General features: G+C 50.3%; 1 protein-coding gene across 2 annotated transcripts in view; it reads right to left on the bottom strand.

Annotated features, from left to right (window-relative positions):
- SRGAP3 (SLIT-ROBO Rho GTPase activating protein 3) overlaps positions 1-21,085 on the bottom strand; it is a 229,625-nt gene that overhangs the window by 92,369 nt on the left and 116,171 nt on the right. For both annotated transcript variants that reach the window (XM_036267035.1, XM_036267034.1), the window contains exon 3: positions 3,737-3,899. In XM_036267035.1, the coding sequence (XP_036122928.1) occupies positions 3,737-3,899 (163 nt within the window). The remainder of the gene's footprint in view (positions 1-3,736; positions 3,900-21,085) is intronic.

The raw sequence follows: 21,085 nt of genomic DNA on the forward strand, positions 1-21,085 counted from the left end.
GAGGTAATGAATGCCCTTTATTGAGGGCGATCTGGCCAAGAAAGGATGATCACTCTTACAGGACAGGGACTGAAAGCCTCAGAGACATCTCTTGATTTACTGCACCTCAGTTTTTTCTGGAGAACCACCCCTCACCCAATCTCTGCCCCACACATCAGGTGAAGCTGAGTGTCCATTTGATTTCAGGAGTGGGTGTGTTTCTCAGGCCTGGTCAGTCCACACTGCATCCCCCAGACACAGGTACAGTGGCATGAGTGCCCATGTGACCCACACTGAGCCAGTCAGAGCCCATAAGACCCAATTCTAGGGAAAAAGAGCTCTCACTTTCCATTGAATTTGAAGCAGGTGGGATGTAAGCCTGGAGCTGCCAGGGGCCATCTTGTCATCACATGGAGAGAGACTGACTACAAAAGAGCCCTTCACGGTTCCCCCTAAAAGGGGGGAGGGGCATTGGAGCACAGCTGCAGAGAGACTGAATTCTTTTGTGCCCCTGAAGCCCCCCATGCCTAAAGCCAGGCTTGGCTCTAGAGATCTGGTCAATTCCCTCTCCCCCCTCAAGCAGGTTGAGCTGCATTTCTGTGGTCTGAAACCATAAGAGTCCCGATCCCTACTGTGACCTCTAAGATCTCATCCAGTTCCACGCTGCTGTGGCGGATCCACACCTCACGCTTAAAGCAAGGGCCACCTGCGTGCATAAGTCCATTTAGAATGGCTTCTGAAATTCGAAGTGCTTCCTGTAGTCACAAGAACAGATTCTACTACAAAAGCGAAAATGGAGACTCATGAAAAGGTCGTTACTAAGTCAAACAGCATCTTCATTGGTGAGAAGCTGGCCGTCAAGGCAGCTGCCCCAGGCCCAAGCCCAAGAAGGGGACCTGGCCTGCAAGCCGCTCCCAGCTCCTGCAGAGGCATTGCTAGAGCATGACTCGGGGTGATGAAGGAACACCCGCCAAGTGCTATCTATCTCAGGAACGGAGAGAGGCTCTATTCTTCAGGATCACTGGCGAGCCACCATGTAATGAACACCTACTGGAAGCCAAGTCTGTGCTGGACACTTGGACTATATCTACTCTTCAAAACAGGCTCCCGAGCCCTGGCTGGTTTGGCTCAGTGATGAGACCATCAGCCAGTAGACCAAAGGGTCACGAGTTTGATTCCCAGTCAAGGGCATGTACCTGGGTTGCAGGTTTGATCCCCGGCCCCAGTTGAGGCGTGTGCAAGAGGCAATGCATCGATGTCTCTCTTTCACATCAATGTTTCTCTCTCTCTCTCCCCCCACTCTTCTCCCTTCCACACTCTCTCAAAAATCAATAAAAGAAATATCCTCAGATGATTATTTAAAAAATAAAAAATAAAAAAATAAAAATAAACAGGCCCCTGATGGAAACATTGTCACCATCTCCACTTCCCAGATGAGAAAACTGACTCCCAGGGAGACTTGCCAGGATCACACAGACAGTGAGACACAGTTCTGCTGCCTCCTGCCGGTGATGACAACAGGCCCAAAGTCACCAAGTCCGGGTTCTCCTTGACCTTCTCAGGCTTCAGCTCCTCAACTATAAAATGGGTGAATAACGAGCCTGTTCCCCAGTGGACCAGAGGCTGGCCCTGCGGTCATTTGGAGTCCTGCAGGAATGTTGTGATGTAAGGGATGCAGACTCAGTGCCGTGATTCTCTGTAACCGATGTGACACAAAGGGGCCGTGCTGTGCTAAATCAGCCAGCGAGGCCCTGTCCCCATCTCTCTCCTGGCCCATAAGGGCTGGGTCAGTTCCTTTGTTCCGCAGGCACAGGCCTGGTAACAAGGCAGCCAGGAGCTCAGCTGTAGACATTTTTTCATTATTTTCCACCCTGTTAACCTCCATCACAAGTGAAGCTGCTGTCAGCTTAAATGAGAACTGAAAAGATTTATCTCACTTGTCCCTGGGCTCAGCTCAGGAAAAAGACCCTTCATTTCCTAAAGGCCCCGATGACCCTTTCTCTTTGAGTCACTCCCACCCAGGGAAAAAGATGTGACAGTGGCAGCAGGCAGAGGCTTGTGATGGGACCGAGTGACCTGAATCACTTCAGTGTGGCTTTGCAAAGTGCTGTGGGATTGTTTTTTTATTGCAATGTATTTACCTTCCTAATTATGCTTAAGCAAATATTAAAGTTAGACCATGTTTCATTAGCACAGCCCCAGGAGGACTCCAGAGCATACGGTGTGGACGGAGGGGGCCAACCTGTGATTCCAGTTTTGCTGTAGAAGTCATCCTCAGAGTGGACAATCCTAATACAGACATGGCGAGAATATTCTATTTCAAACCAACGTGTCCTCTTCCTTGTGCTTCTAGAAACCCAGGTTACCTAATCCCTAAAATTAGCACCTGGCAAGAACAGATGAGCTGGGTTATTTTAGCAGTAAGGGCCGCGTACGTTCCTGTAACAATAGCCAGCCTTCCTGAGCAGTTAGCCGCCAGGCGCCGTTTTCCACGCTTTACTTGAAATGAAAAACCCTCTTAACCCTCCCAGCTGCCCAGTGGGTATTTCTATCCCTATCTCACAAATGAAGAAACTGAAGCAACGAGGGTAAAAGGAAAAGCCTAAAGGTGGAAAGCTGAGGGTGGAACCAGGATTATAACCCCAGGAACTGCAATAATTCTGGACCCAAAGACCCCGGACCAGCTCTCAGCACCGTCCTCCCTCACACGCACTGTCTCCTTTGCCCTGACCCTGCTGCTCACGATGGTGGATCTTAACTCCATCCGCGAAGCTGAGGATGAGGCTCAGAGACTAAAGGACTTGCCCACTTTACGGATGGGAAACTGAGGTTCACAGAAGTGAGCTCAGCTCTGCAGATATTCACACAGCGCCCAGTGATTGCTCGGCACTGTGCACGGGCCTTGGGGTACAGGGGCCTTGGGACACAGAGGCCTTGGGGGCACAAACCGAGACTGCTCCCTCCACTCAGCCTCTGGGTCTTTACACGGGTAAAACCTTTCTGAAAGCAACTGAGCAGTCTGTTAAAAGACTTAAAATCAAGTAAACTTTTGAACCTAAAATTCGTATGATCAAAACTGATGCTGGGAAACAGCGGTGACTGTGACCAAGGTGTATATACAACACTGCTCGCAGAAGCATTGTTTACCAGTGTGAAAGAATGGGATAACCTAAGTAGTCAACAATAAAACATTGGTGAAATAAATTAGGATGCATTCTATAATGAAATAGTAGTCATTCAGAAACGTTACAGAAATATATTTACTGCCATGGGAAAATTCTGTAAAGCGTTATATAAATTTTAGGAGACATAAGCAGATAGTGAAATCATATGCAGGCTGGTCTCACTGGGAAAGTGCATATGCAAAATGTGAGAACATGAGCACTCAAGAGGAACGTGTTTGCATGTGTACATATAAAGAAATACCTATGACACCGAATTGACATAACATTTCGGTGATTTTAATTTTTATGCTCATGTCTACTTTTCCAAATTCCTACAATGAACGTGTACTACTTACTTTATCATGAAAAGGTTTTTACTTTTGTGGTGGTTGCTCAAGTGGCTGAGCCACTGCCATATCCAGGATTCAAACTCAGGATCTGGGATGCCCAGTCCGGCCCTTGCCCCCTGCACCCTTCAACACCTGCCCTCCTGATCTCGTGTCCCCAAACCAATCCCACCCTGGCTGGCACAGTGTTGCCATGGCCAGCCTGGGGCAGAGACCCCGGCAGGTCAGTGTGGCCTGCTTGCCCACCTTTTTGAAGAGTCTGATGACATCCTCACTGATCTGTGAGAGGCGGACGATGACGTTGTTCATGAAGATGTCATTGAGGGTGGCATGGTCTCGGCTCTCCCGCCTGGTCTGATGCAGGACCAGATACCAGCAGTTCACCGGCGAGAGGAGGTACTGGTCCTTCCTGTGGAAACCAAGACAGCTCGCGTGGGCTTCACTGGAACTATCATCCAGACGGTGTTCTAGTGTCACTCACCGCGGCCCTTTCAAGCTCGGTTCTGTTTGAACACAGGCACAGCTGGGGAAACGGATACTACGAAAGCTGAAGTGATCCTCTCCAGGTCCCAGACAGTGCTGGGGCCCAAGCCCATGTCTCTGACAAGTCCGACCCGTCCACTCTCCCACTGCATTTGGCATCTGCTCCATGCGGCCCTCCCTTCTGGGAAGGAGCTGCCTTCCCCAGGGCCACGGAATACTAAACCCGTCGTGTCTGAAACACTGGCATGAGTTCTAGAGCTATGCAGTGGGGAGAAATGTGAACACTTCCTTTTCCCTTCCCTGCCTCCCCGACCCCCTGGGGTCCCCTTTGTCCTCCCCCAGGGCTATGGGCCTGGAGGGTTTCAGGGTCTGCATTTGGGAGGAGAGGTTAAGGAAGCTGCTTTGAGCCAAGTACATTCAAGGCCAGCACATCTTCGCCCTGTAATGACGGAGATTCCCAGCATCTTCCGGCTGGGCAGCACCATGCTGAAACAGGGTTTCTCACAGGGGTCTCAGACCACCAACAGCGGCAGCACATGGGGTCTTGTTAGAAATGCAGATTCCCGAGCCCCACTACAGACCTGCTGAATCGGAAACTCTGAGGGTCCCATTGTTTCCCAAAGCTTGGGAAATGGGATGCTTCCAAACATTGAAATGGGGGAATCTCTCTCTCAAAGGCCCCTCTGTCTGCCTCAGTGAAGGGGATAGATATAGACAGGTACATATAGATACACTGATATCGATATATCTTATTCTCCAGGAAGAAAGGGGGAAGGGCAATTAGAAATCAAAATCAACCCCGCCCCTCCCCCTTCACCAATCCCATGTCCCATCTTGCCCTCTGACCCTGCCTCTTCCCTTACACTGCTTTCCAGGGAGGAAGGGAGATGCTGGAAAGGCAGGATGTGGGGGGGGAAGCCCATCCTCCACCTGAGAGTGATCTGCTCAGGGTGCCCCAGGCCTGCCTTGTTCCACCCACGCCCTGGGGGGGGGGGGGTGGCGGTGGGGGGGGCACCTACGCGAGGGCTGGCCCCGAAAGGGAAGTCGGCTGACTTTCACTGTGACCGCATCATCCTCTCAAAGCCAAGTGCAAGTGCTGGAGGGTGCAGCCCTGGGGCCTCTGGGCTCCCACAGCCCCCACACTCTCACCCTGCCCAAACCCCGAGCTTGGGAAGGGAAGGTGGCCCCTGCCACTTGACTTGGAGGAATTTTCTTTGTGCACGAAATGGGCAGAAATTTGGGAGAAGGGAATTTAGTGCAGATAGAGGGTAGATATACTGGCAACTCTCCAAGAAAAAGGGAGGAGACCGCTGCTTAGGAGAAACAAACAGATTCCTCCTTTGCTTATAGCCTCGAGACAAAGCCAGAACACTAAAATGCAACCACCCAACCCAAGTCCCTCGCCGTCTACCTCCTATCAGGTCTCAGGTGGGCTGCGGAGGAACGTGACAGACCGGCCTTGGAGGCAGAAGAAAACATGACAGTGGAAGGCGATAAAGCGTCTGTTCTGCGTGAGAAGGTAGAGAAGGCGCCGCTCTCCTCCTGTGCTCCCCTTTCAGGCAGAGTTCTTCCCCACCTGAGGCCTTCACTCGCCCGTTCCCTCCATCTGGCAGGAGTTAGCCCTTGCTCTGGTCACGACCGCCTCCTTCCTCTAGGTCTCAGTTTAAATGATACCTCCACAGAGGGCTTGCCTGTAACCACCCTCCAGGGCACAGGTCCTCCGAGCGCGATCCCAGGACAGCAGCAGCAGCATCACTTGGGAATTTATTGGAATGCAGGGCCACTCCAGACCACTTAATAAGAAGCCCTGGGGGTGGGCCCAGCATCTGTGTTTTAACCAGCCCTCCAGGTGGTTCGGATGTGCTCAAGTTTGAGAACACCTGCCTTAAGGGGTTTCCATCCTGCTCACCTGTAAGTTCTGTCAGAGCAGAGACCGTTTGTTTTAGTGGCCACATCCAGTGCCCAGCAACATGCCTGACACAGAGGAGATGCTACAGAAGAGAGACCCATAAAAAAAGGTCACATTCATGCTGGGTCTTGAAGAATGGGTAAGAGTTTTCCAAACAGAGAGGCAGAGAAAAATGGAATTACAGGCAGAGGGAACTGTGGATGCAAAGAGAAGTAGCTCAGCACAGCAAAAACTCCAAATGTGGCAGGAGAAGACCGACAGGATAGGAGGCTGGAGAGACAGGTTCAGGGCTTGATGGGGGGCTGTGGGCATTGAACGCCAGGCTCATGAGTTGGGACTTCATCCTCTAGGCCACATGGTTCTCAACCTGAGTTGTACTGGAATCACCTGAGGACCTTTTAAAAACACCAAGACCCAGGTCCCATCCAAGACCAATTAAGTCAATCTCTAGGGGTAGAGCCTTGGTATCGGTATTTTTGAAAACATTCTCTAGGGGATTCTAATGTGTATCCAGATTTTAAAATGCCCACTGTGGGCAATGAGGAGTCATGGAAGTTATTTAAGCAGATGTATAATCTAACCAATGTGTGTCTTAGAAAGATCACTGAGAGGAGATTGAAGGATAGAGGCAGGATGGAAGGATGGATGGGTGGGTGGATGGGTGGGTGGATGGGTGGGTGGGTAGATGGGTGGGTAGATGGGTGGGTAGATGGGTAGATGAGTTGGCGGGTGAGTGGATTGACGGGTGGATGGGTGGGTGAATAAATGAGTAGCTGATGGGTGGGTAGGTTGGTGTGGGCATAGGCATGGAGCTGGAGACAAGAGGACCAGTCAGGAGGTGAGCTTAGTCTAGGAGAGTAGAGATAATGAGGGCCTGCATGGTGGCCAAAGAAGCTGGACTTGAGAGACCCAACAGGGGAGCAGGTATCCTGGAGACAGCCTAGAAAGAGAGTAGGAGGGAGGAGTAGATGTTGATTCTGAGGTTTAGAGGTTCAGAGCTCAGGCGACTGGGTGGATGCTGATGACATGAACCAAGATAAGAACAGCAAGGGGAGGAATAGGTCTGGGCAGAAAATACTTCACAGATCCCGTTTTTCATGGCTGCCTGGGCGGCGATGAAAATGGAAAGATGAGAGTAAACGAGAGACCAGATAAGCTGTTACCTAAATTACTTTGGAGGCTTATCTCACAGCATCAGGGAATTAAGTGTGCAAAATTTATGGGAGTCACAGCCAGAAGGTGAGTTTTTGGGGGCAGGGGAGGAAAAACATGTTGAAAGGGTGCAGAAGTGCTGGGATGGCTCAGGGACCATTGACTAGGCCACCTGGTCAGGGAGGTGTAAGAGAGAGAACAGAAAGGCCAGCGCTGTCCTTCTGAGAAGCTGTGGGCAGGAGGCCATGCAGTCTTCATGGAATTACGGGGAGGCAGACTGGGTACAGGCAGGGAGGAGAAAGCCACCTGAAAGCAACCAAGGGCTTGTCCCAGTGAGCAGCTACTGGGAGCACGGACGCCTCGGTTCACTGGGCTGTCACTCACGCCCTGGCTGCCCGGTACCTGTGCCAGGCACCGCTGGAGGCTGTGGATGCAGCAGAGACCAGAGCACAGGACCCTGATCCCACAAGCCTTCCACTCTAGTGAGGGGGGCACCCAAGGAAAGAAGACGATGGTACAGCCTCACATGTGTAGTGACGAGAAGGAGGCTGTGGACAAAGGCAGTGTCACTCCACATCCCCCTCCCCGCCCTCGCGCTGCCCAAAGGCTGTGGACGAGAAGGAGGCTGTGGACAAAGGCAGTGGTGGTGAGGTGGACATGGATGGCATCCTGGAGGAAGCAGATTCTAGACTGAGAACTAAAGGCTGGAGTGGTTTTATAGGGCAGAGCGTTCAGGGCAGAGAAATGTGATGATCAAAGGCCCAGGTGGAGGCAGAGAGCATGCTGGTGAGCTGAACAGGTGGGGGGGGGCTTCAGCATGGTGTTCTGGGGGGTCGGGTGGGGTGAGGAATGAATTGGAGAACTAGGCAGAGGCCACATAGCTAAGGGCCTTGAAGTCCCATTGGAGAGTTTGAGCTGTGTCCTGAGGTTGGCGGAGAGCCAGCGAAGGGTCTGGAGCAGGGCAGTGAAAGGGTGAAACTGAATCTTCAAACTCTGTTGTGGCCACCATGAGAAGTTGGGCCCGCAGGGCCAGGGGAGGAGGGGAGGAGTCCACGGAACACCTGGGTGGTAAACTGACCGGACTTGGAGCCTGACTGCGGTTAGGGCTGGAGCTGAGAGGGAGGAAAGACCATCAGGACCGCTCCCAGGTGTTCTAGGCCGGGCCCTGGGGGAGCAGGGGTGGCCTTTACTGAGAAGAGGGAAGCAGGCCAGCGCGAGGGCGGGGAGGGGGATGTGGGGTGACACGAACACGGAACACCCAGCTGCAAATGCTTGGGCTGGAAGACAAACGTGGAAGCTGACACGGAGCTCAGCCCAGTGAGGGAGGTGATAACCCTCAGAGAGATCGGCAAACACGTGTGGAGTTAAACTGCAGAAAGTGCTGGAGGGGAGAGCCTGGTGTCATGGGAGCCCAGAACAAGGGAGCCCGGCCGACTCCGGGGGCCAGCGACGTGTCCCTGGGGAAGGGGTCTTTCAGCTGAGCTCTGAGGGAAGAGCTGGAGGGAGCAAGGTGAAGAGGATCGGGAGTGTGGACTTGGGGCAGACAGTCCCAGGCGGAGCGAACAGCATGGGCAAAGGCTCCCTGAGGAGCAGGGAACTCAGTGACTGTAAGGAACCGAGTAAAGGCCAGTGTGGCTGCAGCCCAGAAAGCAAGGAGGGGCGGGGGACAGGTGCACCGGCAAGACCAGCACATTGGTCACCGTCCTGCTGGCCTTCTGGATGGTTCAGGGACGGCAGAAAGAGGCACCCAGGCCACCGATGGCAGAGCTAGACTCTGGTCTTTGGGGCCTTCGGTTTTATCCTTCCCTTTTCAGGGGGTCACTTGTCCTTTTTGGAAGTGGGACCCCTCGGACCTGAGAGCCATTTGTGCCTGCTGCGGCCGCACGCCAGGAGGACGTCGAAATGAACCTGGACCTGCAGTCTGCTCTCTGAGGCCCGTCTCCGGCAGCCTTTCTCCTTTTCCACTCCAGCATCCGAGCATCTCCGCAGCAGGCGGAAACTGCTGAGCTAAGGCATACTGCGAGAACTTGCGCATTTATATATATATATGTTGTTATTTTTTTGCCAGAAAATAGCAATGAAAATTTCTGGTGAGTCACAGCTTTCTTTCTTTGGCTAGAGGAGCCGGGTCTGAGGCGCCACGAGACCAGCTAGAGGAGGAGGCCTGGCCAAGCTGGTGAGTTCAGAAAATGAAATTAGCAGTGAGCCAGCTTCTCCGGCTTCTCAGCTGGGGCCGAAAATTCTGCTTAGCAAACAGAACCCATTTCCAGGCCTGCAGAGCTCCACACTGCAGACGGATCCAAATCTACTGCCCTGGGAGTGTGGTCCCTCAGGGACGGAGGCGAGCTCCTGCAGCTGACACTGTCCCCTAGACACCAAGACCCTGCCTGTGGCTTCCTGCTCCCTTTCAGAACATTCTTCGGTTTTACACTGGGCTTGCTTGGGCCTTTGCCAGCAAAGCTGCCTCTGAAAAGTGCTCCCTCAGATAGTTCCAGGGCCAAAAAGGCATTGTTAACCTCTTGCTACCCCAAGAAAGAAAGGGAATCCATTACCCTGTCTTGGAGTATGAATCATTAATTCTGCAAATATTAACTGAGTGCCATCTTTTGTGTCAGGCAGTGGTAAGCAAAATGAGCATGCTCTCGGATGCATGCTGTAACGCAGGGGGAGCCTCCGCTGCCAATCAGATGTTGGAGTCACGTAAATAGATCGGAAACTGCAACAGTGGTAGGGGCTTTGACGGGAAAACGCACACTTGAGAGTCCACCCGGGGAAGGTGGAGGTGGGCATCAGTTCACCACGCTGGTCCTTCCTGTCGCTGAGACCTTAGACGAGCCACTGCCAGTCAAGGCCATCCCTGACATGCAGTGGCAGCCGGGTCTCGAGCACACCACTCTATTTCTCTGTCGTGGCAGCACGACCAAGCCTAAGCTCTGTCCTAGTCCTTTACTTCGTTTCTGGTCTTTGACTCCTCTCTAGCTCACCACTGTGTCTCTGGTGCCACACAGGGCTGGGCACAGAGCTGGCCGAATAAGTAAAAAGTGCCCAGAGGATGAGCTGGGACCAGAAAGATGGGTGGGTTTCAATACAACACAGGGATAAGGGAGACCGCTCCCAGCAGTAAGTGTGAAGGCTCCCTGAGCATGAGGACCTTCTAGAACTAAGAGGTGAGTATGGCCGGAGGCCAGAGTATGGGATAGCGAGACAGGCAGAGACAGGCCGAGAGGTTGCAGGAGCCAGTCCTAGGACAGGGTGAGCACCTGGGCAGGTACTGCTGTACACAGGGCTGCTGTAACAAGTGTCACACAGGGTGGCTTACACAGCAGAATCGTACCATCTACAGTTCTGGAGGCCAGAAGTCTGAGCTCAAGGTGCCAGCAGGGCTGGTGAAGGCTGTGAAGCCTCCTTCTGAGACTGTGAAGGAGACTGTGTTCCATGGCTTTTCCCTGGCTTCTGGTGGTGTGCTGGCCATCTGCAGTGTTCCTGGCTTGTGGACACATCATCCCGATCTCTGCTTCATGGTCACGTAGCATTCTCCCTGTACGTTTGTGTCTGTCCACATGTCCCCTTGTTATAAGGACATCTGTCATGCTGAATTAGGGCCCACATTAATGACCTCATTTTTACTTGATTACCTCTATTCTATAATCCTTTTGAAGGCAGAAACAATCTCTTTTATTTCCTCGTATCCTTCCATAGCCCTTGGCAGAATCCAATTCATTCATTCATTCATTCACTCACTTTTCTAATTATGTTTTTATCTTATGTGCTAGACCCTGTGCTAGTCACAGAGGATTAAAAGGATAATTGGATATGTCCTGAGAAGGTTCACAACCTAGTAATGAAATTAACACCAACCAAGAATTATCAACACCTTTAGTTGAAGCAACAGAAATACTTCAGACTGGTTTAAGCAAAAATGATAGTAATGAGAGGAGGAGAAATTTAAAGAATCAAAAATTTTTATCAAAAAATATAAAGAACTAGGAAGTGATGGCCTCAGGCATAGCTGGATCCAGGGGCTAAGAGCATGTCATCGGGACCTAATCTTACTCTCTCCATTCCTTGGTTCTGCTTTCCTCTCTCTGTTGGCTTCACTCTCAGGCAGGCCCTCTCCAGACCAAAAATACCCCGACTGCTAATAATCCCCCTAGAAGGAGACCTTCTCCCCAGGTGTTCCACCAAAAGGCCTGGAATGGCATCTCCCTGGATGAAAGCTCTGTAGCCAAGATGATGCACTGCTGGGCACAGGCTCACCATTGCCCAGTGGATTCCCCAGAGGAAAATCTAGATGTTATTATCAAAAGAAGGGGGGAGAGACGCTGCAGGGGAGAGTAAAATGTCTACTATGTTATGCTCTCTGAAGAACCAGATGCCAGAGGAGTGAGGGAGGGAAGGAGGGTTAATTCTGCCTCAGGGTGGAGGGAGACTCACAGGAACATTTGCATGGGACCTTGAAGTACACGTAAGAGTTTGCCAGGTGGAAAGGGCAAAGAGATAAGAGTATCCTGCACCAGAGGGAAGTCTGAGTGTGAAGCTGTGAGGTCAGACATGGGTTGTTCTAAGGCTATCTGGGTAGGACAGGGGTGAAGCCGGGCACGGTGGAAGCAGGGGCAGCTAGCTGTGCCAGATCACAAAGGGCCTCATGGGTCAAGGCTGCATGAAGGTGCTGATTGGCTAGTGATGTGATCACAGGGGCAGGGAGGCCAGGTGGGAGGCCGAGCAGCCATCCAGGTGAAGGGGAGGAGTTTGATGCAGGGCTCTGCCTTGGAGCCACCTCGTGGGAGACAGCAGGCATGAGGCTCCAGTGTGGGGAGCCCTTTCATGCCAGTTGAAACCCACTGACTTACAAGCTGCCTTTGGCTGATGCCAGCCCTGAGACAAAGTAATTCAGAAGGGGAAGGACAACTTCCATCAGGTGACCTGGCTGAAGCAGGTTCTGCTAACCACGCTGGGGTGCTATGGAGTCAAAGCTGGAGTTCACACATCAATTCTGTCCCTCCACAGTTGGGTGAACTTGAGAAGTTAGTTAAATCTTTTATTGCCTGATCTACAAAATGGGTTGATAACACTTACCTTACAGTGGCACTTTAAGGATTAAGTGAGGTAACTCATGGGTTGCTATTAGCCTCAAAACCAGCATATAACAATAATTATCTTTATCATCACTATTATTACCACCAGCACCTCACTATGTTGTTGGGGAAATCCAATGATTGGTGTATGTATGCAGATGTATGGCCATGGTAGGTTCTTTATAAATGTTGGTTTTCTTCCTCCCATTACTACCCGCCCCCCCCCCCCCCCGTAAACTCTTACATGTACCACAAGGCCCAGTGCAAATAGTCCTGTGACTCCCCTGCACCCTGGGGGGAAATTATTCCCTCGCTCATTCGTTCCTCGCACCTCAAAGTGATGGCGCACTGGGTCTGGTGTATTATCCTTGAGCTCCCCCTGAACTTGCTGAATGTGTTCTTGATACCAGAATGAAAATCCCTGCCTCCAGGCAATGCCTGACCAACCTCCTCTTCTCTTTCCCTCCAAAGCCCCCTTTGCCTTGGTTTATCCTCCTGCAAAATGGGTGCATCACATGGTGTGTACAATGCTAGGCTGATGAAGGGCCCTGACCCATGGCTCCTCTGCCCGGTTCTTTCACTGGTTAGCTGAGGATCTTAAGCTAGGCTCACATTGGCTGACCTTCAGGTCCCTTGCCTGTCAGATGGGGATGATGACATTTTCCCTGACACCCCCCAGCCCCAAAAGGATTCTCGGGAGGACTTAAGCAGCTAATGGCTGGGGAGGCACTTTGCAAAGGGTTAGGTATTGTACAACCGTCAAAGATCATTATTATCCTATTTGCCTAAAGGAATCAACTCAAAACTAAGCCCTTGCTTATTATAGCTTGTTAAAATCTCCTTTATTACCACATCTACTTTTCATTTTAGGATAAAATTTAAATTATATACTGTGTCACATGTATCAAGCATCTCACACATAAATAAATCACATCCTGGTTAATACTTTGGAAGTGACTGATTATGGTCTCTGAGGATCCCAGGAAACCTGCGGTGGCATCTGGGAAAGGACCAGAAGGAAAAACTGGAAGGAGCAACAGGGGCTGTAGCCATTGCAAAGACCACGTTTTAGGCTGAGCCTCCTGCCTTAAAATCCCAGCCAGCCACGAAAAGAGGAAGTCGGAGGGTGTAGAGGGTCGCAGTGAAAGATGTTCACTTTCCAGGAGGAGCTAAAGGGGCCCAGGGCTGCCAATGGCTTCCGGGTTTTTGCCATTCCTGCACACACCACGCTCAATACCTCCCTGTTGGTTGTCCTCTATTCTGAACTTATTTATAAAGGACTTTCCCTAGTCTTAGTTAAAATAACATGTAAAAAACCAACCTCCCTTGGCCTGAATAAAAGGTAACTGGAAAAGCAAGCTTAAGGAAAACAAAACCGTATCACCAGTCCCAGGCAGAGGCTGATGCCTGAGGTCTGCCCTCCGTTTATAAAAAGGGAGATTAGAGAGGCGTTAGCAACACACTGGTACCAAACTGAGACTTTCTCCTTGAGGCAACCATGAAGATGGAAAAGGAATTGAAAAGATAATTTGGTATTTATGGTTCATGTGCTATCAGTGATCTCTCCCTCATTCTGAGGAGCAACGATGCATTCTGACCATCCATCACATTCCAGAAATGCGTCCCTAAAACACCCGGCCTTTGAGTACACACCTCCACCCATCAGGACTCAGGCCTCCCTGGCAGCCCGCTGTGTGCTGGACAGCTCTGGCTACTGGAATGCACTCAAGGTTGAGTTGAAATTGGCTTCTCTGAAAATGCTCTTTTGGACCTCACTTCTCTCCTGCAGCCGCACAAAATAAGTCTATTTTCTTCATGTATCTGAAGAAAGCATTTTGTCATCATTTGGACTTTCCAGTTATTCATTCAAAAAACTTTGATAGAGACATCAAAATTACAACTTAACAACAGAACAACCGTCATTCAGAACCGCCTGAAATCGAGCTGAGTGAAAGTCCTACAACTAGAGATTTAAAGGAGCCACATCGAGACTGGTAGGAGGGGCAGAGATGCGGAAGGCTGGTCCCACACCCACGTGTGGCAGATAAACATCAGGAAGGACATTTCAGCTGTGGACATCCCCCCTGAGGAGTGAGGGGTCCCAGCCCCACACCAGACCCCCCACCCCGTCCCAGGGTTCCGATGCCAGGAAGAGAAGTCCCCATTATTTTTGGCTGTAAAAACCAGTGGGGATTGTGGCTGAGGGAAACTGAGGCTCCTAGAGTCTCCGGCATTCCTCTTAAAGGGCCCACGCACAGATTAACTTGGACTCACGCCTTCTGAGCTCCAGTGCTGGGGCAGCAGTTTGAAAGGCACCAGGGACACAAGGGGAGGAAATGAATTGTCTGGCATCAGGACGAGAGCTGGAGGGGCAGCTTTCTCCCAGACAGAAGTGCTGGCAGAGGCCACTATTCCTTTTCTGAAAGCCCCCCACCCCCCACCCCAACACACACACACAGAGCCAGCAGGCAGGCACCATATCTGAGTCTCCATCAACCTGGCTCACATGGTTTGCCCCGCACTGGTGATTCCCTGAGACCTTGCCCCCTCCCCCACCAACTTGCAGCCCACCCCCAGAGCTATTTCCATTGGATTTTCCATACGAATGACCTGTTTTGGCTGATGCTTCAGACTTTCCTAAAATCTCTCAAACAACTAGCATATGGCCTCAGAGTACCCTATACCACTCACTAAGTGGCCCCGGGCCCAGCACCAGCAGCAGCCAGCCTTGATTCACAGCTGGGCCTCTCCTGGGCACCCCCAAGCCCAGCACAAGTAGCAGCCATCTGCAGATCACTTTGTAGCTCATGCTCATGCTGGGTGGCCCCAGACAGAACACAAGTAGCAGCTGACCTTGGCCTGCAACTCCTGGGAAGCCCCAGAGCCAGAGCACCCAGTGGACAGCTTTAGGCCACATCAAAGCACCACCCAACCACCTCCACAAGCTACACACTCAAAGGGTGGGCTCAGCGAGCACCAGAACCCCACTGAAGTAAGTCCTGCTCCATGGGGTGGGCTTCTGCACAGCTGACCCTCCACAGTGGTCAGTGGTCGCAGCCAATCCTTGCAGCTAATCAGTCTGAGTGTAAACCCCTCCCATTGACTTGCCAACAGCAATCAAGGCTCAACTACAACAGGAGAGTATACACAGCCCACACATAGGGGTGCATCTGGAGTGCCCAACCTGGGTGATCGGGGAGTCTGTGCCACTTAACCCTATAGAATACCTACTACATAAGGCCACTCTACCAAGCCTAAGAGACATAGCAACTCTACCTAATACATAGAAACAACATAGGAATGCTGCCAAAATGAGGAGACAAAGAAACATGTCCCAAATGAAAGAACATAAGAATAACTAAACAAAATGGAGACAAGCAATCTACTAGATGCAGGGTTCAAAACACTGGTTATAAGAATACTCAATGAACTTAATGAGAACTTCAACAGCATTAAAAAACCATGGAAATCATAAAAAAGAACCAGTCAGAAATGAAGGATACACTGAAATGAAGAATCATTTACAAGGAATCAACTGAGTAGATGAAGTTGAGAATCAAATCAGCAATTTGAAATATAAAAAATAAAAAAAAATCAGAACAGCAAAAAGAAAAGAGAATCCAAAAAAGTGAGGGTAGTGTAAGAAGCCTCTGGGACAACTTCAAACATACCAACATTCGCATAATGGGGGTACCAGAAGGAGAAGAGAGAGAGCAAGAAATTAAAAACCTACTTGAAAAAATTACAGAAAACTTCCCTAACCTGATGAAGGAAATAGACATACAAGTCCAGGAAACACAGAGTCCCAAACAAGATGAACCCAAATAGGCCCACACCAAGATACATCATAATTAAAATGTCAAAGGTTAAAGACAAAGAGAGAATCTTAAAAACAGCCCATCTTAAAAATGGCCAGAGCCCAGCCGGTGTGGCTCAGTGGACTGAGCATTGTCCCATGGACTGAGAGGTCCCATTTAGATTCCCGGTCAGGGCACAAGCCTGGGTTGCGGGCTTGATCCCTAGTAGGGGATGTACAAGAGGCAGCTGATCGATGTTCTCTCTCACATCGATGTTTCTATTTTTCTCTCCCTTCCTCTCTCTCTAAAAATATCAATAAAAACATATATCTTTTTAAAAAGCGCCAAAGAAAAGCAGTTAGTTACCTACAAGGGAGCTCCCATAAGAACTGTCAGCTGATTTCTTAACAGAACTTTGCAGGCCAGAAGGGACTGGCAAGAGGTATTCCAAGTCATGAAAACCAAAGACCTACAACCAAGATTACTCTATCCAGCAAAGTTTTCATTTAGAATGGAAGGACAGATAAAGTGCTTCCCAGACAAGAAAAAGCTAAACCAGTAGTATATGAAATGTTAAAGGGTCTTCTCTAAGAAGTAGAAAAATAAAAGATAAAAAATATGAACAATAAAAGGGCAATAAATACATATCTATCAACAATTAAATCTAAAAAATAAAATAAATGAAGAAGCAGAACATAAACAAACTCATAGATACAGAGAACATTTTGTTGGTTGCCAGATGGGATGGGGGTGAGGGGCTGCGTGAAAAAGTTGCAAGGATCAAGAAGTAATATTCTAATAACTATGTATGGTGTCAGATGGGTACTAGATTTATCAAGATGATCCTTTAGTAAGTTATATAATGTTTAATCACTGGGGTGTACACCTGAAACTAATATATTGTATGTCAACTGTAATTGAAAAATTAAAAATGATAAAATAACTTTTTTTAAAGTTTTTAAAAAACTTTGATAGAGTTTTTATTATATATATACGAGAGAGAGAGAGAGAGAGAGAGAGAGAGAGAGAGAGAGAGAGAGAGGCTAAAAATGGCCCCTCGAAAAAAAAAAAGAAAGCCCTGGCCGGTTTGGCTCAGCGGTTAGAGCGTCGGCCTGCGGTCCTGAGAGACCTGGGTTCAGTTCCCGCTAAGGGCATGTACCTCGGTTGCAGTTTGTCCCCGGCCCTGGTCGGTTGTGTGGGTGGCAGCCACTCGATGTGTTCCTTTCACATCGATGTTTCTCTCTATATATCTGTTCCTCTCTCTCCCTCCCACTCTACCTGAACAAAAAATGGAAAAATGTCCTCGGGTGAGGATAAAAAAAAAAATGGCCCCTCGCCTTCCAGCAGCTGGCAGACCGAAGTGGGAGAACTGCGAACTGAAGCATTCCTCTATAATCTGCCCTGAGCCCCATCAGAGCAACACAGATCACTGTGGGTCTGGGGTCAACAGCAGGAGCTTCCCAGAGCAGGCAAATCTGAGCTGGTCCTAGTGGGATGAGCAGGAGCTGACCAGCAGGAGAGGAGGGAACCCCTGATGCCCATTCAAGGACCATGTGGTCTGGATGATGGGTGACTCTCAGGAAACACTAAAGCAGCCCCAAAAGGTGAAAGGACACACCCAAAGTCACGCAGCTAAAAGCAATCTCGCATTTTGAAGCCAGATGACACGAGATTAGAATCTTGGCTATGCTACTGAACCTGCTCTCGCTGTGTCCCTCTAGACAAATTACTCAATGTTTTCAACTAGAAACACAGAGACAGTACCTGCCTCAAAGGTCACAACATTTACTGTGAAGGTTAAATGAGGCAATGCATGGAAAACATCTAGCAGAGCTACTGGCATGTGGTAACGTGGATGTGGAGGTGTTTGAAAGACAAAACACTTGCACGGCACACAACCAAGCGACCAGGGAAAATCTGCACCGCACACCACACTAAGAGAATAGCAGCTCTGGAAAGTATTACTGGGAAGCCATTACTTGTGTGACAGTCATCACAGTAACAGGAGTAGCTATGAATGAAGACACGAGCCCCACCTGGAGGGCCTGCTCCACTATTCCCACCTCTTTCTGAGCAAACCTTTTCATTCTGAATCCTTTGCACATGTATAGGTTCAGTTTACCAGCTACGGAAGTGCTTCTGTACTTAGGACTCACCTGAAGGGCTGCGTTTAAATTATAGCATCTTTTTAAGGAAATGCCACCTCTGTGAGAAAAAAGTCTGTGATGCTTTATCCCCTCCAAAAAATCACTTTCGTGGCAATCAAATGGGTTGCTCCCTGGAATCCTCCCTCCCAACTGCTGCAGACGCCGAGAGATGCTCCGAACCTCCTTTGCAGAGAATACCAAGCATTATGCAGTAACTAGCCAAGCGCTTCCCAGCTCTTTTCAAATTCTGACCTCCCTTATTTTAAACATATTTGAATAGAATTCCCTGTTGCTTTTTTTTCTTTTCGCTACTGTCCCAAGAGCAGCAACCAACGCTTTTAGAGAGAGCATTTTTATCAGGCGTGTCCCCTGGAAACTGAGGGACATCAAAACTGCGGAGTCAGAAAGCAGGGCTCCGTCACCTCCAGAGCACCGTCTGCCTGCAGCGTTGTAGTCCAGAGGGGATCCGGCATCTGTCCCGGACAGGTCTTTCCAAACAAGGAGTGCTCGTTCGGGGAAATATTAATTGATACTGTGGGGGAGGGACAATTCTGTGGTCAAATAGCATTCAGGAAGAGGTCAACAGGCTTATTTGTTACACAACTTTTCAGAGCCTTCCGTATCCTAATGTACAGAGTGGGCAGTGGTTCCCAACTCCACTCATATTCTCTCTGTGTGTCTCTGTCTGTCTCTCCCATACATCTTAAAGTACTAGTATTTTAGAAAACACTGTTCCGGAGAAAGAAAAAGCCTTAGTCCCAGGAAACCTCTGGCTTCCTAGGACTATCCACTTTGATGGAGAACATCCACCTTCCCCCAGAGGCAGGTTTTGGCCCCCTGTGTGTCCCTCCACACCACACTCCTGCTCAGGAAGGAATCCCAGCTCCAGGCCTTGGAAAGGACAAGCCAAGCTTGGGCCAGGCCTGGCGGGGAAAGGGCGGTGGAATATGGATCTTACTCTGGGGAAGAGGAAGGGTCAGGAAGGCCAGCATGGCCTGAAAGTGAGTTGTGAACAATGTAGCATCATCATGCTGGGCAACTCTTAAACATGAATGGTCATCGGAATACCCAGGCGGACTTGTTAAAATACAGATTGCTGGGCCCCGCCCCCAGAGTTTCTCATTCAGCAGGTGTAGGGGCGGGGCCGGCTTTGCATTTCCGATAAGCCACTCAGGATGCCAATACTGCTGGAAAGGGTCACACTTCGTAAGCCAGTGCTTCAGCCTCTGTGGTCCCAATGCCCCAGGCAGGGAATCCACACTGTCCTCTCAGCAATACTGGGCCACGCTCCAGGGACAGGAGAGGGTGGCCCTTAGCCCAGATGGACTCACCAAGCTCCTGAGGCAGCCAGACGGTAAATGTCCTTTTCCCTACCTCCCACCACCCCCACCCCAGAGCAACTCTAATGATCACTTGACCTTTATTGATTAATCCAACAAACATTTTAATGGGTGCCAACCATATGCCAAACCTAGTGCAAAGTGCTAGGGACCCCAGGTCAACAGCCACCCTTTCTGCCACTTCTAAGCTTATAGCCTGGTGGTTGTCAAAAGGGGACAGACAAGAAAAAGGACGATTACAAAACAGGGTGGCATCTTTAGCCTTGATCCCCTCAAGTCCCTCCAGTGCTCAAGTCAGGAATGGGAGGCATCCTTGTTTCCTCTTTTCCCCAATTCTGCCTCTGGAAGATTTCCCGGCATCCATCCACTCCTCCTCATCCTCCGCCGTCACCCAGGTGACCACTGCCAGCTGCCTGGAGAGCGGCACTCCCACCCACCCCATGACCTCCTCAGCCCCACCCTGCCCCCATCAATCCAGGGCAATCTTTAAAAATATAACTGGATCACGCTACTCCCTACTTATGCGGCCTCAGTGACTTCCCACCCCGCCCTCATCACCAGCTCCAGCCCCACTGGCCTCTCTCCTGCTCACACTGCCCCATGGCTATTCCTTCTCACCCCTCAGGTGCTCTGCTTAAATGCCACTGCCTCCAGAAGTCTTCCCTGACTGCCATTCTAGCTCAGTGTGGAGGACTAACGAGGGCTGCCGAGCCTCCGGCCGTCCTCCCATTAGAAGAGGGCTCCATCTCCTGTCTCCGGGATGCTGAGCCAGGGCTGATGGTGCTGCTACGCCCATTCTAGGCCGCACCTGCAGGAGGACTGCAGCTTCCCCGTTGCTTGCTCAGAGCCCTGAGAAACCATGTCTGAAGTCCTACACCCACCTGGCTGAAGCACCAGGCAGAGAGGCCCGGACACCACACGGAGAGGGAGGCAGCGCAGCTGGCCCAGCCTCCCAGCCACCCCACCAAAGCGCCCAGTACATGGATGAAGCTGTCCTGGACCTTCCAGCCCAGACCAGCCACCCGCTGAATATCGCTAAGTGATTCCGGTTGATACCACATAAAGTAGAAAAATCACCCAGCTGAGCCCTATCCAAATTCCTGACCCACTAAATCATGAGATACGTTAAGTTTAGGGGGTACTGCCGCTACATAGAATAGATAACCAGAACACAGCATATTATATTTACTTCCATCCTAGGAATCATTTGATGACACACTGTCTTTTTTTTTTTCTTCGTATTTTTATATTTGAATCTTCACCTCTCTCCTCCGCTAGATGCTAAATTCCACCATGGCAGGAACCAGGTCTCTTGTTCATCACTGTAAACCAGGGCCTGGCAGGGGCTCCATACATATTAGATGAATAAGCAAAGCAACAGGTACAGAATATCATGGGCACACAGAGGAAGCATCAGGTCAGATTCCAGAGAAGTTTCCAGAGAAAGTGACACCTGCACGCTGACCTGGAGAGTAAGCAGGCGGCAGCAAACAGCTGTAGGGAGTGGGTGTCTGTCCCAACCATACCAGCCATGGGCGTGCCCCCGGCCACGAGCTCCGTTGCCGAGAGAAGAGAGAATATCTGAGTGCAGGGACTATGTCTTGTTCATTTTTGTGTCTTCGGCACAGAGCATAGTCCAAGAAAATAAGAGATCCTCATTACAGGCGTTTCAAATAAATAAAGGACGGGCAT

Source organism: Molossus molossus, unplaced genomic scaffold (assembly GCF_014108415.1).
Source record: "Molossus molossus isolate mMolMol1 unplaced genomic scaffold, mMolMol1.p scaffold_m16_p_18, whole genome shotgun sequence".
Taxonomy (NCBI): Eukaryota; Metazoa; Chordata; class Mammalia; order Chiroptera; family Molossidae; genus Molossus; species Molossus molossus.